Raw genomic sequence first — 17,429 nt, 5'->3', positions numbered from 1 at the left:
ACGTCAATCATGAAGGAGTTGGAGTTTCTAGGCATCAACTCTACCGTAAGAAAGTTTATTATTAACTTACTTACCACAAAATGCATTACTGTAGGCTTAGGATCTGTGGATCTAAAAAGATGGGTCAGTAGAGGAACGCCTCAAGAACGTATACTGTCTCCTATTTTAGACTATAGCCATTAACAATATATTATTGTCCCCGGAAGAAAAAGGCGTAAAAGTGGTCGCGTATGCTGATGACGTGGCAATTGCGGTTATGGGAAAGTTTCCCAGCCCTCTAAGAGAAAGCTCTAAGTGCTAAAGTGAGCAATTAAAAGTGATCTAGGTCTAAATCCCTGCAAGACAGAAGTAGTTCTTTTCAGCAGGAGATAGAAAAAATGTTCCATTTACAGAAAGCGCAAAATACCTGGGTGTTTTGCTGGACAGTAAATTGGACTTCAAATCCAACGTTTTGGAAAGTGCAAGAAAGGCCACTCTTGCCCTATACACCTGCAAAAGAGCCATTGGCAAAAGTTGAGGGTTTAGACTGCATGTCATGCATTGGGTATATACTGCAGTTTTCAGACCTATAATGCTATGTGGTGTTGTGGTCTGGTGGACGGCGCTTCAAAAGTCAACCTACTGCTCAATACTTAACCGGATCCAAAGTATGGCTTGTTTGTGCATCACAGCCGCGCTGAGGACGACACCATCTCTAATCCATTGAATTTAATGCTACATCTTATGCCTCTGGACATTGTGGCCATCTAAATTGCAGCGACCACTACCGTGAGGTTAAGGGAGCTTTCTCATGGTGTGGATTCTGGATTACACCCTACCTGAGCCGCTTTTTGATAGAAATTACTGTACCACTATTCTGGATAGAAACGATTGGAACTACGATATCCCTGGTAACAGAAGTTACAAAGACTTCTATACGCATGGTTCCAAACTAAACGACCAGGTGGGCTTTGGGGTGTACTCTAAAGATCTAGAACTGGTCGTATCGAAAAAGTTGCCTGACCACTGCAGTGTGTATCAACCGGAGATCCTTGCAATTAAGGAAGTGCTGGAATGGCTAATATTTAATGTCTTTACGACGATTGGCATAAATATCTTCTCAGACATGCAGGCAGCCATTGAATCCCTGGAGAACGCATTTCTGAACACAAAAACCGCCCTTGACTGTCGCAGATCTCTCAACGAGATAGCTGAACTGTTCAAAATTCACTTGTTCTGGGTGCCGGGCCACAGAGATATCCCAGGGAATTGTAAAGCGAACGAGCTTGCGAGACTAGGAACTACCCTACACATTCCAAGGATACTGGAATCTGTGGGTATGCCTCTAGCGACAAGTAAGCTAAGTTTTCAGGACCAGGCCCGAAGGACAACGAATGATAGATGGTCACAAAGAGGGGGCTGTGAGCATTCTAAAATTATGTGGTCTAATCTAGACTTGAAGAGGTCTACTGCTTTGCTGTCATTGGCTAGAACAGACGTCTCAGTCATTGTGTCCGTCAAGACAGGTCACTGTATAATCGGAAAACATGCTGACAGACTGAAGGTTACCAGCAACGACTTTTGCAGAAACTGTGAGGATATCGAAGAAAAAGAGACTATAGAACACCTTCTGTGTGTGTGTCCCGCACTAACAGTCAGAAGGAGTTCCAATTTAGGTTACCATTTCTTTGAGAACCTGTCTGACTTTTTAAAGCGATCTGGATGGTTCAACGGTAGGCATCTTCCTTCTTCTGTTCCTGTGGTATCACAATGGACGAAAACGTCTAAGTGAGTCTGATGGCAGAATGCCACTTAAACCTAACCTAACCTAGCTGTGTGCGCCACACATGGTGGACCTTTGAGGTCTAATCTGTGAGTTGTTCATGGATGTCACGAGAAGCTTAAGTGATAAAGCCATAGGAATTAATAGCCCAAATTATACGTAATAAATTAAAACTTTTAAGATTTTCGAAAATATCCTTTAGGAATATTTTTAATTTTTTTTTAACTAGTATACAACTATTCCTCAACGTTAACATCATCTAGATATTGTATATTTAGGAATTCCTTGAAAGAATGTGTTTTTAAATGGCCATTATAGCTTCCTTTGGAATGGAATTCTTGGCCACAATCCTTACAGATGTATGGTAGCTTTTCCGCTGCTGAGTTATGCAAATGCTGGTGATGATATTTAAGGCTGGATGCCCATCTGAATGTTTTGCCACACTCGCTACAGATGTGTGGATGCTCGCCCTTTGTATGCACTTGCATGTGGGTATGGCGACCGGAAGCGGTTGCGAACTGCTTGCCACACTGCTGACAGGGATAAGGATCTGCTCCGGTATGGGTCGACTCATGATACCTCAAATAGTGGGGAGTACTGCATTTGTGACTGCAGAAACGACACTCGAGAATTTCTTTTTGTGCATGGACGCGGCGAATGTGCACGTTTAGTGTTCCAGCGCATTTAAAAACCTTCAAACAGATGTGGCATGTATATTTGCGTTCAAAAGTGTGACCGTTGATGTGTATCGTCAACTCAGTCCTAGTGGTTTTACGTTCATTGCAATAGGGGCAAACGTAGTTCCTAATACCAGCATGACGATTTTTGTGAATTTTTAGATGAGATAATATGCGAAATCGCCTCGTACATCCTTCTTCGTCGCAGGCGTAGGGCCACAGCGATTTATCGACATGAACAAAGCCATGCTCTAGCAGGGCAGCACGGCTGGATACTACACGGCCGCAAATTTCACAAACAAAATGTCGGGGGGGATATTTTTTCTTGTTCGCCAGTACTTGTACTCCCACAAAGTGCTGATTCCTTTTATGCCTCTTCAAGAGATATTTGGTGCTAAAGACTTTATCACAGTTTTCGATGCCACATATAAATTCATTGGATATACCATTATGGTCATTAATGTGAGCTCGGAAATCATCGATACGCTGGAAGGCACGCTTGCAACCTTCAAAAGTACATGGGTAACCATGAAGTCCCTGATGTTGTCGTACATGAGCATCCAAGCGATGTTGAAAGCGAAAAAGTGCCGAGCAAATGTTACATTTTAAACAATTTTGATTATGCTTTCGTTTGGGTTTGGCATTCCGTTTTATAGATGGTTCTGAAACAGACTGAAATAAATCGTATATACATATAGATTAATGTGAGAGAAATTTTGCATAAATTTCTAAAAAATTTCTCCGAAAGATCTATCTATCTTATACATAAAATTTAATTTGTGTTTGTTTGTTTGTTCCGTATTGACTCAAAAACGGCTGAACCGATTTTCTTGAAATTTTCACAGATGGTACTGTTTGGGCCCCCGTTAAAAATAGGGTACTACATTTTTTGATAGCCAGATCTCGGAGATGCGTTCACCGATTTAAGCGAAATTTACGCCACCTTATTGGTCTGGAAGGAAACATAGGCTATATAATTTTTTGATATCCGGAGGGGGCGGACCCTCCCCCTACCCCAAAGGTACTACCCAAAAGTAAAAGTGAACCGATCGAGACAATATGGGATTCAAATGAAAGGTATTCAAGAGTAGAGTACGAATTTTATAATAAAAGTTGGGTCCAAGTACCTGGGGGCCGCCCGAGCCCCAAAACCCCTTTAATTAGGTATATTTGACGATCATGACAATATGGGACTCAAATGAAAGGTATTCGGAAGTAGATTACGAATATGGTCAGGAAGTAGGAATAGGCTTTATAATTTATTTATAACGGAAGGCGTCGGACCCTCCACCCCAAAAACACCATCCAAAATCAAAAGTGGACCGATAAGGACAATATGGGTATCAAATGAAAAGTATGCGGGAGCAGATACAGAATCTGGCATAAAAATTCATGCCGAGGTATAGGGGACTCAAAAACGGCTGAACCGATTTTCTTGAAATTTTCACAGATGGTACAGTTTGAGCCCCCGTTAAAAATAGGGTACTACATTTTTGATAGCCGGATTTCGGAGATGCGTTCACCGATTTAAGCGAAATTTATGCCACCTTATTGGTCTGGAAGGAAACATAGGCTATACAATTTTTTGATATCGGGAGGGGGGCGGACCCTCCTCCTCCCCAAAACCCCTTAAAATAGATTTATTTGACGATCATGACAATATTGGACTCAAATAAAAGATATTCGGGAGTAGATTACGAATATGTTCAGGAATTAGGAATAGGCTTTATAATTTATTGATAACGGAAGGGGACGGACCCCTTCACCGTTACCCCAAAAACGCCACTCAAAATCAAAAGTGGACCGATAAGGACAATATGGGTATCAAATGAAAAGTATGCGAGAGTAGATACCGAATCTGGCATACAAATACATGTCGAAGTATTGTGGGTCACCCCATCCCCACAAACATGCCCAAAATGGGCACATTAGCCAATCACGGATATATGGGACTTGGTTTGTTTGTTCCGTATAGACTGAAAAACGGCAGAACCGATTTTCTCGAAATTTTAGCATAATGTGTAGGTAGGTCTGGAAAGAAACATAGGCTATATAATTTTTCGTTATCGGAAGGGGGACGGACCCTCCCCCTTATACCAAAAACACAACCCAAAATCAAAAGTGGACCGATCGGGACAATATAGGTAGCAAACGAAAGGTATTGGAGAGTAGAATACGAATATGGTATTTAAATTTGAGTTTAAGTACCCATCGGGTACCCAACCCCAAAACTCCCCCAAATAGACATATTGAACGTTCATTTCAATATGGGGCTCAAATGAAAGGTATTCGGGAGTAAATTTCGATTGTGGCATACAAAATCAGATCGAAGTATAGGGGGTCACGCCACCCCTCAAAAACGCCTTTAGACCCATTATGACTATATGATACTTGGCTGAGTCGATTTTCTTAAAACGTTCAAAGATTGTGTACGTTTGTCTGGTAGGAAACATAGGCTATATAATTTTTAGATATCGGGTGGAGGCGGACCCTACCACTCACCCCAAAAAGCCACCCATATCCGAAAGTGGTCCGATGGGCACAAAAATGAATATCGTATTAACAATTTGGGTCCAAGTACCCTCCTAAAGATACGTCAAAAGGGTTATTTGACCCATTATGACAATATGGGAGTTAAAGGAAAGGTATTTGAGAGTAGAAAACGAATTTGATATCCAATTTTGGAGCCAAGTGTTTTGGGGTACGCCCTAAAGCACCCCTAAACTGAACTTCCGTTGCCGCCCCATCCCATAAACATTCTCCGGCCATGGCAATATGGGACTCAAATTAAAGGGATTGGGAAGTGCAGCATGAAGCAACACCTTTTTGGGGAAAATTTTTTAAATGACGATGGATGGCATTGTACCTCGCAAAAGTCGCCAACATTAAGAGGGGATATTTCATCAAGGCTGGCTGTCTTAAATGGTTGGAAGCTCCTCAAGGCTTTCTTTACCATTAATTCTGTAAGCAATTCTGAATTCGATCAACCTCATAAGTCTCCGCGATTCCCGTCGCATACTGTGGACAATGCGTTTTCATTAAAAGTCTAAGCCGTTGTCTCTGCTCTCACTCCCATTTCGACTACTAACGTTTCAGTATGGAGCTTGGCGGCGTCATTAACGCTATCGATCTCTTCGCCGAATAGATTCTAGGATCCGCTCTAACAATCTTATTGTATTTGAACCCCGATGTAATACACATCCAAATAACCTGCCGCTTTTTTACGACGTGCTCTGTTATAAAGTCCGCGGACCTCCCAGACAACGCGAATTCAAGAGGTGGTCTCACGCGAACAGCTGCGACACGAAGATGTCAGTTTTTTGTTTGCATTCTCTTTGTTGAATTTATTTAAGCATTTATGGGCATTAGACCCTTTATCGGCCTATATAGCAGCTATATCCAAATATGGTCCGATTTGGTTCAAGAACTTGACCAGCGTGCATCAAAAAGACGTATCTGTGCCAAATTTCAGCACAATATCTCAATTTTTGAAGGCCTTAGCGTGATTACAATAGACGGACGGACAGACACACGGACATCGTAAAAACGTCTTAGAATTTTACGACGATCCGATCGAAAGAGTTCAGACGGTATTAGAAATATTGAATTTATTTTTTTTTTCTTTCCAGAGCTACATTTATATTATAAAAAAATTATAAAAATCAATTTCTTTGAAAAATTAAAATAAAAAAATATACTCATTCATTTAAATCTAGTATTTGTCAAAACGAAAAAATATAAAGTTAGACTACACAGGATCCTTCAATAGAGTGAAAAATAGGTAAAAATAAAAACTCCTCTTCAGGAAAATTTGAAACAACTGCCAAATTAAATAAAAATTTGTTCAGTTGTTTAAGATCAGATTGTATCTCAAATATTTACATTCGAAAATATATGCACATAATAAAAATGGATCAAGTAAACAAAATTAAAAAATAAAATATATAGTATTTATATTCTATACAGTCATATGTGGGAATATATAATTCACCTTCCATATTATTGGGTTGCCCAAAAAGTAATTGCGGATATTTTAAAAGAAAGTAAATGCATTTTTAATAAAACTTAGAATGAACTTTAATCAAATATACCTTTTTTACACTTTTTTTCTAAAGCAAGCTAAAAGTAACAGCTGATAACTGACAGAAGAAAGAATGCAATTACAGAGTCACAGGCTGTGAAAAAATTTGTCAACGCCGACTATGTGAAAATCCGCAATTACTTTTTGGGCAATCCAATAGCTGCCATATAGACCAATCTCTGGATTTAAGATTTTGGGGCCATAAAAGGCGCATTTATTGTTCGATTTCGCCGAAATCTGGGACAGTGAGTTGTGTTAGTCTCTTCGAAATTTTTCTGCAACTTGGCCAAAATCGGTCCAGATTTGGATATAGCTGCCATATAGACCGATATCTCTGCCCTGCACATAAGGTAAACATATGTTATATCTGTTTTGCTGTCACTTACGGTGACGGCGATTGGTGTACTCTCCGGAACTCAGAGGTTATGAAGTCGGGCGGTCGTTCGATGGTGAAAATTATGGGGAGGTGATTTGATCCCAAAGAAATGATGGCTTGCCAGTTTACGTCAGTCAGGAGATCAGGGGATGCAATGGAAATGTCTGGCGAGCTGCTGCACCTCCTCGAAAATTCACCCAATCGATGCACCGGTTACAGCTCACCGACGCCGACCGACGATGGAGGCGGTTCGAGCAAACCGAACAGAACCAGGGATTCTTTTCAATCCCGGCTCGGACCAGAACCGTGCGGAGAAGGCAATCTGGGATGTGACTCTCCCATGACGAAAAAAGGGCGAACACGTACACTGAGTCGGCAGCCCTTACCGATGAAGGATACCATCAGGTCAATCCGGTACGTACAACCGGCTACGGTGGTCCCAGTCAAAAAAAAAATTACCTTACTAAGATAAGTCAAAAAGCTTACTTTACTAAAGCAAGGACCAACAACTTACCTTACCATATATAGTGAGGTCAATAAACTTACCTTTGATCTCTTTCGTATGCAAAAATGTTGCCAACTTTACAAGTAAACTGTTTGAAGGGTAGGAAGGTGAAAACATTACTAATTTTGTTTTTAGGACAATTTTGATTTCTATGATCTGCACTACCGATTTTTATGCCCTCCAACATAGAATGGGGGTATACTAGTTTCGTCATTCTGTTCGTAACTCCTCGAAATATTCGTCTAAGTGTATATAATCTTGATCGTCATTACATTTTAAGTCGATCTAGAAATGTCCGTGCGTCCGTCTGTCTGTCGAAAGCACGCTAACTTTCGAAGGAGTGAAGCTAGCCGCTTGAAATTTTGCACAAATACTTCTTATTAGTGTAGGTCGGTTGGGCTTATAGGTCCATGTTTTGATATAGCTGCCATATAAACCGGTCTTGGATCTTGACTTCTTGAGCCACTAGATGGCGCAATTCTTATCTGATTTGGCTGAAATTTTGCATGAGGTGTTTTATTATGACTTCCAACAACTGTGGCAAATATGGTTCAAATCGATCAATAACCTGATATAGCTGCTATTTAAACCAATCTGGGATCTTGACTACTTGAGCCTCCAGAGGACGTAATTATTTTCCGATTTGGCTGAAATTTTGTACAACGGCTTCTCCTATGACCTTCGACATACGTGCCAAATATGGTCTGAATCGATCAATAGCTTGATGCAGCTCCCATATAAACCTTTCTCCCGATTTTATTTCTTGAGCCCCTAAAGGTCGCAATTCTTACTCGAATTGGGTGAAATTTTACAAAATGACTTCCACTACTACTATGTTCTTCAACATTCAATTCAATCCGAATCGGACCATAACTTGATATAGCCCCAATATTAAATCGATTCTTTTCTTTAATCCTTTGTTTGTCTACAAATAGGTATCGGGAGAAGAACTCGACAAATGCGATCTATGGTGGAGGGTATATAAGATTCGGCCCGGCCGAACTTAGCACGCGTTAACCTTTTCTTCTTAAGCCTCTAGAGGGCGCATTGTTTTTTACCATCCACGATAATATTTCTTGAGCCTCTGTAGGGCACAATTCTCATCCGATTTTGCACGATACTATAACCTCCAACATGTAGACCTATATACCTCCTATATAAACGTTCGCGCCTTGGGGATTTCTTGTTATGTAAAGAACAATAGTGCAAGGAACTTGACAAATGCAATCCCAGCTGGAAAGTTTATAAGATTGGGCAAAGCCGAACTTAAAATTCGATGTATTATAAAACTGTCTTATATGCCAATTAATCGCTTAGTACTTACGTTCAATGCATCGTATTCGTCTTCCTTTCATCTTATCTCAAATTTCCAAAAAAAAAAGTTTCACTATATTCTAGATTTAAAATCATTTCACTTTTGAACTTTTTTTTCCTTTTTTGTAACATTTTTTTTTTTTTTTTTTTTTTTTTTTTTTTTTTTTTTTTTTTTTTTTTTTTTGTTTCAAAAAATAAAAATTAGCAACCACAAACTTTATCACTTATCACATACACATACACATGGGCAATCCCATGGCAGCCGGTTGTACGTACCGGATTGACCCGATGAATTCCTTCATCGGCAAGGGCTGCCGCCTACCACACACTGCTACTACAACAACAACAACAACATACACATGGGCATATTACAAGCCAATGTCTTGTACAACAACTCAAATTTGTTTCGAGGGAAATAGAAAAGTAAAAGTGGTCAACTTAATATAGTGCTAAGGTATAATGACAACAAATTCTGGGTATTTTTATTCCCAAACGAAATTTACTTTGTCAAAAGGGTGTCAAATCTAATAAATTGCAACCAGTATAAAAAGAAAATTCGTAGTATTTCAATAAATTTTGATAACAAAAAAATTAAGACTATATAAGAGTTTGAAAAAATAAGCCATAAAACATAATTCTAAAATAAAAATTTACTTAAAATAACCATACAATCTATACAATACCTTTTATTAAAAACTATTTTTTATTTGTGGTTTTTCTACATACCTCTTCTTCATCCTGCAATTCTTCAACTATGTATTTTTCCTCCTCGATAAGGTACTCCGCATCTTCCATCAATGTCTCTTCATTGAACATGTCTTCGATATTTTCATCTTCTACTATATGTTTAAGGGGTTCTTCTGTGGGCAAATGTTCCACAGCTGTGTCCACGCTAGTACTTTGCTCATCACAATCTGCATTTCTTTCAATCTCAACTTGTATAATTTCATCCATAATTTCATTGTCATGTTCTAATTCTGGCTTAACTTCTGGCACACGTATTTTTTCTGGCTCTAGTTTGTTTTTACGCTTTTTGGTGTTTTTGACTTTGTAGGTTTCTTCGTTTTCCAAAAGTGTATTCAGATCTGCATCATCCTCCAAGGTAAAGTTCAAAGAATCATCTTTGATGGTTTCATTCAAATCGTATGCGACTTCTTTTGGATCATGTATTATGGTGTTAAATTTCTCCAGGGATGAACGGCACATATCACGAAATTGAGCGAAATAAATAATTTTTTTATAGCATTTTTCACATACAGATTGGGGATACTCATCCCATTCAACAACTTCTCGCCCTGAACACTCAGATAGTTTTTTAGCCAAATCTGAGATTTCGAATATGTTATGGCTCTTGGTGCCACCAGACTCCGCTTGAAATGGGCATAAACAGGCTCGGCAATACACATCACGCTTGGCAACCTTGGGGGGTTCCTGTGGAGAGATTCTACAAATATAAGTTAATGAGTTAATTAAATAGATTTTGTGGTAGAACAACCTAGAAAACTTACACTTTGTGTGTCTCATATTCCTTCAAAAAGGACAATGCTTCCGTGTATCTCCAATAGGTATTGCGTACATTGCTGGGAGCACGCATTCTTTGGTATTCCTTTGAATACTGTTTTCTTAAGTCTACCCAACGCACCTTACACAAATGTTCTGAATGTAAAATTACCACTTTAAGACTTTAGTATAACAAATGTTTCTAATTACTTACCACTTTCGCCCAAGGTTCGACCAATTTCTTGCCAAATTTTTAATTTAACAAATGAATTCCTAAAATCCGGATGTGCATGGTCATACAGTACCGTGTATTTCTGGACCTCTTTAATAAGGCTCACATTAAATTTTTCCCTACCAATATAGCTTCGTACAGACATGGCGATAAGAATATATATTTGGATAGAAAATGAAACAACACCATTCAACTAATTCAACCAAACTTTTGGTGGCGTCAATCCAAAAAAAAGAAAATCCAAATTTTGCTCCTTTTGACAGATGTCGGCGCAGTGATTTTCAAATTAGGGAAGTTCTCAAAATACAAGTAGTTCTCATGAACCCCTCACATGCAATGATTTGTTGGCTGATGTATGAAAAAATAATTCCATTAAGGGTGGTACTATATTCGCTTTTAGCTTAATTTTTTCACGATAACTTTTTTTTTTAATAGATTTTGAATCAAAAAAAAAACTTGCTGACTTCATTCAGTAGGACATTCCCTCAATACTTACGAAATCATTGTCATTGAGAGTGTTGTAGTGTTTTAAAAAAATAACCGTAAAAAACATGTGTTTTCACCGGTGAAAAACGAACATATTACCAGCCATAAGGCGTCATCCATTGTCCAATTATAGAACGTAGCGTCACTTGCCCAACAACAACGTAATCTACGATACAACCCTATGGGGATGGGGGTAGAAATTCCCACTCATCTGTCAAACTTCTGTACACTCTCAAATTGACATTCTAGCTTTTATTTGCATTGCCACACGGTTGATACTATCGTTATTTTCTCATCTTCAATATTTCAAACGAATATGAGAACTAAAGATAAAAGCGTGCTAAGTTCGGCCGGACCAAATCTTATATACCCTCCACCATGGATCGCTCTTGTCAAGTTCTTTGAATGAATTTTTCAATTTATATGTATGAGCAACATCAAGTTATGGACCGACATGGACCGTATTTGTCATGGCTGTTAGAAGTCATAGAAAAATACCACCTCCAAAATTTCAGGCAAATCGAGTAAAAATTGCCCCAGAGGCCCAGAGTGTCAAATTGGTAGCTATATCAGGTTATGAATCGATTTGACCCATACTTGGCACAGTTGTTGGAAGTCATACCAAAACACGTGCAGAATTTCAACCAAATCGATAAGAACTGCGCCCTCTAGGAGCTCAAGAAGTCTAATTGGCAGATCGGTTTATATGGCGGCTATATTAGGTTATGAACTGATTAGACCATACTTGGCACAGTTGTTGGAAGTCATTCCCCTCTTGAAGCTCAAGAAGTCTAATCGGGAAATCGGGTTATATGGCAGCTATATCAGGTTATAAACCGATTTAAACCATACTTAAAGATTTAAACCAAATGATACCAAAACACCACGGTAGTGGCAGTTGCCCAACAACAAAATATTTGAGTGCACTATCTATCAAAATCAGTGATTAGTGCAACTCTGATTTTGAGTATGTTACTAGTTCGCGCCATTTTTCGTTGTTTGTGTTTGTTATCGTTCTTAACTAGAATGCACACACACAACCAAAACTCGTGCACTTCGCGAGAAAAAATTTTAAAAATTTAATTATGTCATGGGTACACACGATGAATACGAAATTGATGTGCCATGTAAAATTCCCATTATAAATAAAAAATCTGATGTGCCATGTAAAATCTCCATTATAAATAAAACCAGCTGAAGCTTCAAAACATAAACGACATAAATTCAAATTGAAAAAGAAGAAGAATCCGGCGCGAAAGGAAGCTTTTTTTTCTGTGAATTTTGTAATTGAAAAAATTGATTAAAAACCCCTTAGAATGGTTTATCCCGAAAGTAAGTACTTCGATACGGATGATGGGAAGAAGATCCCACTACCGCGTATTAGGAGATACGATCATTTTCAAGCGGAGTATATCGCCATCATTCAACCGCATGGGGCAGGCCCCAAATTTCGATTGATGCAGCTTTGTGCGAGCCTCTACTCCAAATACAAGGACTTGGACATTCATTATATCACGAAAAGGAAAATACGTCTAATAAGCACTGATATGGGTACCATAAATAGTATTGTTGCAGATGACGATCTTCGCCGTAAATGTAATGTCTTTATTCCGGTTGAGCTGTGTGAGACGAAGGCTGTCGTTGAAATTCCAGCTGAGACTGATATTACCGAAGCCCACATTTTTAAGAACGCAGCAACAAGTCATCGTGCTGAATACGGCTATCTGCCAAGCGAACCACGTATTACTGAGGTAAAACGGATGACAAAACCCGATCCAGAGAAGGCTGATACACGTTTGGACATCGATATGGTAGTCATATGCTTTACCGGCGATTTACTACCATCTCACATATCGCTCGATAGGGTAATATTTCCCGTTAAACCGTTCATCGAGTACACCCCACAATGTAGACGATGCTGGAGATATGGTCATACTACCAAGGCATGTCGCAGATTTGAGGAGATTTGTTCGCGTTGTGGCACTTCTCATGCTGGTACCTGCAATGGCGCAGTGAGATGTGTGAATTGCAACGGTACTCATGAGGCTACTTCATTCGAATGCCACGTTCGAATGGATTTACGTGAGAGGGCGAGAGTTAAGGCTGAACTGAGAATGCCCAAGAGGACCACTCTTCAAAATCAACAGGCAGCAGACCCAATCAATGATTCGTTTGTATACACTGATGTAGATTTTCCGGCTATTAATTCGAAGAGGCCTAAATTGGTACGCTTGAATAGACCCCGGAAAAGAAGAGGTCAGACGAAAACACTGGTTAATGATACTAGCATGTTGGAGGAAGACAACAATGCCTCTGAATCAGAGGTGGTGACTCCTGACGAGAGACCAACTGTAATACCAGATATATCACCAACAGAACTTTCAACTGAGGATGTCAGTTCACTTAATTTGCCAGAAGACGCCGACGGGATTATTATGGAACCGATCGGAACTTCAACATGTGAAGATATTGTTATCACGGAGGAAGTGATTAACGAAAAAACAAACATTACTAAGACGACGCTCAACGACGAGCCAATAACATCAAGTGTCAAACCCAAAACCAGCAATACAACATCAACCACCAATTGTAACACAACGTCTTTACAAGATCCCTTTCAAAAATTCCAACAATCTGTTCCTATTGAAGAAAACTACCAAATCCCTAATGAGGATCAGGACTTACGTTTTACACAATATAAAGATAAGTGCTAGATGAAGTTAATTCAAATAAATCTCACTAGTATCAGGAACAAGAAATCACAACTTATGGAATTTTTGAGGGAGCACGAAATTGATGTAGCATGTCTTTCTGAGACATTCTTAGACCCGGATGAGGCTTTTACAATACCTGGATATGACATGATAAGATGGGACAGAACCACCAATGGCGGAGGTGTTGCCATCTTATTACGAAGAACACTGACATACAGGGCTATCCCGATCATAACTACTAACAACAGATTGGAAATTGCCGCGTGCAAACTGGAGACTCATTTTGGCAACATCGTAATTATGTCGGCATACATACCACCATCTGCCACTTTTAACAAGAACGATCTTAGCCACATGTTGTCTTTGGTTAATAGTGATGATCACTATATAATTTGCGGAGATTTCAACAGCCATCACCAGATATGGGGTAATCGTAATATTGACGACAAAGGTTCGATGATGGTCGAATTCATAGAGGACAACGATATAGTACTGCTGAATGATGGATCTAAAACGTTTTTTGGTTGCGCAAATCCTACCGCGATTGACCTTACATTATGCAACCCATCGTTGGCTCTGATTGCAACATGGACAGCCATGAATGAAACCTTAGGTAGCGGGCATTGTGTGATAAGGGTATCACTTCAATTAAGACCTAAGGTCCAACAAAAGATCTCTTATGGTGTCCCTCGTTTTATCCCTAAAGACACCTTAAACCAGGGTGTTTGGGGCATACTTCAGAGCGACACTTTTAGGATGACACAAGAGGGTGAGAAATTTGATGTGTTTTCTAGACTTTTTTATGAAAAGTTTAAGGCAAGGACTGATATGAAAAATCACCCTGACACGCCATGGTGGAACTTAAATTGCAAGAGGACTAAGGCTAAACAAATTCGAGCTGTTTGCGAATTCAGGAAGAGGCCATCGAGGGAGAATTTTAAGAGATTTGCTTTATCCAAAAAAGAGTACTTTTACACTATCAGGTCCGAGAAAAGGCGTGGCTGGAAGTTGACATGTGAGGGTATAGACTCAGAGATAACACCTACTGAACTTTGGAAGATCATTAAGAGATTTAGAGGCATGCACGTTCCCAAATCACCCTCAATACCTGATTCATGTATAGATCCATTTTGTGATACACTTGCCGGTCCTCAGGGCCCTATTTTTATTTCTCCATGCTATGAAGATGAGGTTCCCGATGCCGCGTTCTCAATGCCAGAGTTGGAAATGGTAATTGCTGCCTCTCGGGATACCACACCCGGCTTTGATGGCATTCGCAATGGCCATATCAAGGAATTTGATGGTGATATTAGGAATGCACTCCTTGACTTATTTAACGATGTGTGGAGAAGCAGACGAATTCCAGTCTCATGGATGCAATATAGGATAACACCGATACATAAAAGAGGTAAGCCTAATGATCAACCTGATTCATATAGGTCCATAGCCGTCCTGTCCTGTTTACGTAAGTTGTTCGAAAAAATTATTTGTCACAGAGTCGAGCACCATTTGGAATATGAAACCAGGATGAATAACTCACAATTTGGATTTAGGCGCGGAAGATCTACCTACGACAATGTTGTGACCCTCTGGTCGGCAGCCCAGGTTGCAAGGAAGGAGGGCAAATTTACAATTTGTTTATTTCTCGATATTAAAAGCGCCTTTGAGAATGTGAACATTGACTTATTGATATCCAGATATAGGACACTTGGAATTAGCGGACATACATGCGAGGTGCTATACAACCTACTACGATATAAAGACCTTTTTATGGAGAGGAACGGTAAGACCTATCGGAGGAGGTCATTTACCGGAACACCACAAGGCTCGGTAATCAGTCCTTTAAGCTTTAATGTTTACATAAATGATCTTTTTGGCAACTTGGAATCTGAGATTTTGGGATACGCCGATGATGTAGCTGTGTTTTACTCTGACTCGTCATTGGAGAGGTGTATTGAGAAAGTACAGCACGACGTATTTATTTTGGAGAATAGATTGAGCGAGTTGCAGCTTTCACTCTCTCCAAGTAAATCGAAGGCTATGCTGATATTACCCGGCAGGAGGCGCTTGGGCCCATTGAATCCATGTTTGTTGATTGGAGGTTCCTCAGTCGAATTCGTCAGTACATTCTGTTTTCTTGGTTACATACTGGATCCACACCTTAAACTTGACAGACACGTCAAATATGTCAAGAAAAACTGTTTTGCGTTCATGAATATCTTAAGAGCATTGTGTGGCGTTACGTGGGGTGCAGATCCGCAAAATTTATTACTACTCTACAAGGGAGTGGTAAGACCCAGAATGGAATACATGGCTCCGTTGTTAATGGATTGCTCTCCCGCCGAGTCTCTTATTTTACAAAGAGTACAATTCAAGGCCATAAGGGTCGCTCTGGGAGCGATGATCTCTACTCACACCCTTGCGTTGGAACAGCAAGCTAAAATCATGCCAGTGCCGGAGAGAATTGGACTTTTGGCGAATAATTACATCAACAAGATCATCTCTAACAGAACACATCCAGCAAGAAAATATATAATGAGATATATCAACAACGGTTTCTCGGGATCTGTGTTCATGTCCGAATATGGAAAGAAAATTCGTGAGTTTAAGATCGAGGACTACGAAAAGATACCTAGATATCAACACCCTTTCGACAGTGTTACGTATAGACCTAAGGTGGAATTTATGGATGTTCGAAAGGGATGCACAGATGAGAAGATCGTGTTGCAGAAATTTAACCAGATCATTGAAGATAGATGGAGACAATATACCAGGATATACACAGACGGATCTAAGACTCGAGAAAGGACTGGCCTTGCATTTTGGGTTCCAGATATGGACATAGAGGCTTCCTTCTCGATACACCCAGTTAATACAATATTCTCTGCAGAGGTGTACGCAATAGTCGAGTCGCTAAAATTCATAAAGGTGAATGATATTGGTCAATACATTATTATCTCAGACAGCAGGTCGGTGTTATCGGCCTTGGATACATTTGGAAACAACAGGACACATCCACACATATGGTCAATAAAACACCTCTTACATCAATTGGCCGTGGCTGGCTACACGATAATTTTTCTGTGGGTACCCAGTCATATGGGTATACCAGGAAATGAGTACGTTGACTTTGTTGCAGTGAATCATGAGGATGCCACGGACCATCCTGCGATACCCCATATGGAGATAAAATCATATGACAAGGCTAATGCTATCTGTCGATGGCAACAAAAATGGGACGACAGCCCTCACGGCCGCAGACTCTACTCTCTATCCCGTACGGTGAATACTACGCCATGGTTTAAAGATCGGAAATTACCTAGGGGTGTAATAACCCTCATTTGCAGACTCAGATTTGGACATACACTAGCCAGAGAGCATCTGAAAAGAATTAACATAGTCGATACCGACTTATGTGAGTGTGGCTCTATTCAGTCTATAGACCATCTCACATTTGAATGCCCCAACATGGATTTAGACGCCAGAGACCTACTGATTGACAGGGCCAGAAGAATCGGAATCAACCGAACTAGCTGTCTGGAAATATTGCAGAAGGACGACTGCAATCTGTACATGGCAATTTATAAATTTTATAAACGTTCCAACAAATTACTTTAAAAATTTCAACAATCAACCCTATCAAACAATCAAACAACATTAAATTTCAACAATGCAACCCGGCAATTTACTATAATCCCCAACTATAGATCCCAGGAAAGGTGGCATCATAGATCTGGTGTCTCAGTCACCTTTTATTAAATGTTTCATATGCGCAGCATATG

The 17,429-nt window shown here is 39.8% G+C and overlaps 1 protein-coding gene across 1 annotated transcript; it reads right to left on the bottom strand.

The window, feature by feature from the left end:
* Nucleotides 1–1,944: 1,944 nt before the first annotated feature.
* Nucleotides 1,945–10,709, bottom strand: LOC106092544 (zinc finger protein 892). The gene is made up of 4 exons (XM_013259422.2): nt 10,430–10,709; nt 10,224–10,371; nt 9,442–10,159; nt 1,945–3,111 (listed from the first exon to the last, which is right to left on the bottom strand). Exons 1-4 carry the CDS (start codon nt 10,590–10,592, stop codon nt 1,999–2,001), a joined length of 2,142 nt encoding a protein of 713 aa, XP_013114876.2. The 5' UTR covers nt 10,593–10,709; the 3' UTR covers nt 1,945–1,998.
* Between the last annotated feature and the right edge of the window lie 6,720 nt (nt 10,710–17,429).

Source organism: Stomoxys calcitrans, chromosome 1, assembly GCF_963082655.1.
Source record: "Stomoxys calcitrans chromosome 1, idStoCalc2.1, whole genome shotgun sequence".
In the NCBI taxonomy this organism is placed as follows: domain Eukaryota; kingdom Metazoa; phylum Arthropoda; class Insecta; order Diptera; family Muscidae; genus Stomoxys; species Stomoxys calcitrans.
This window is presented reverse-complemented; position numbering and strand designations above follow the sequence as displayed.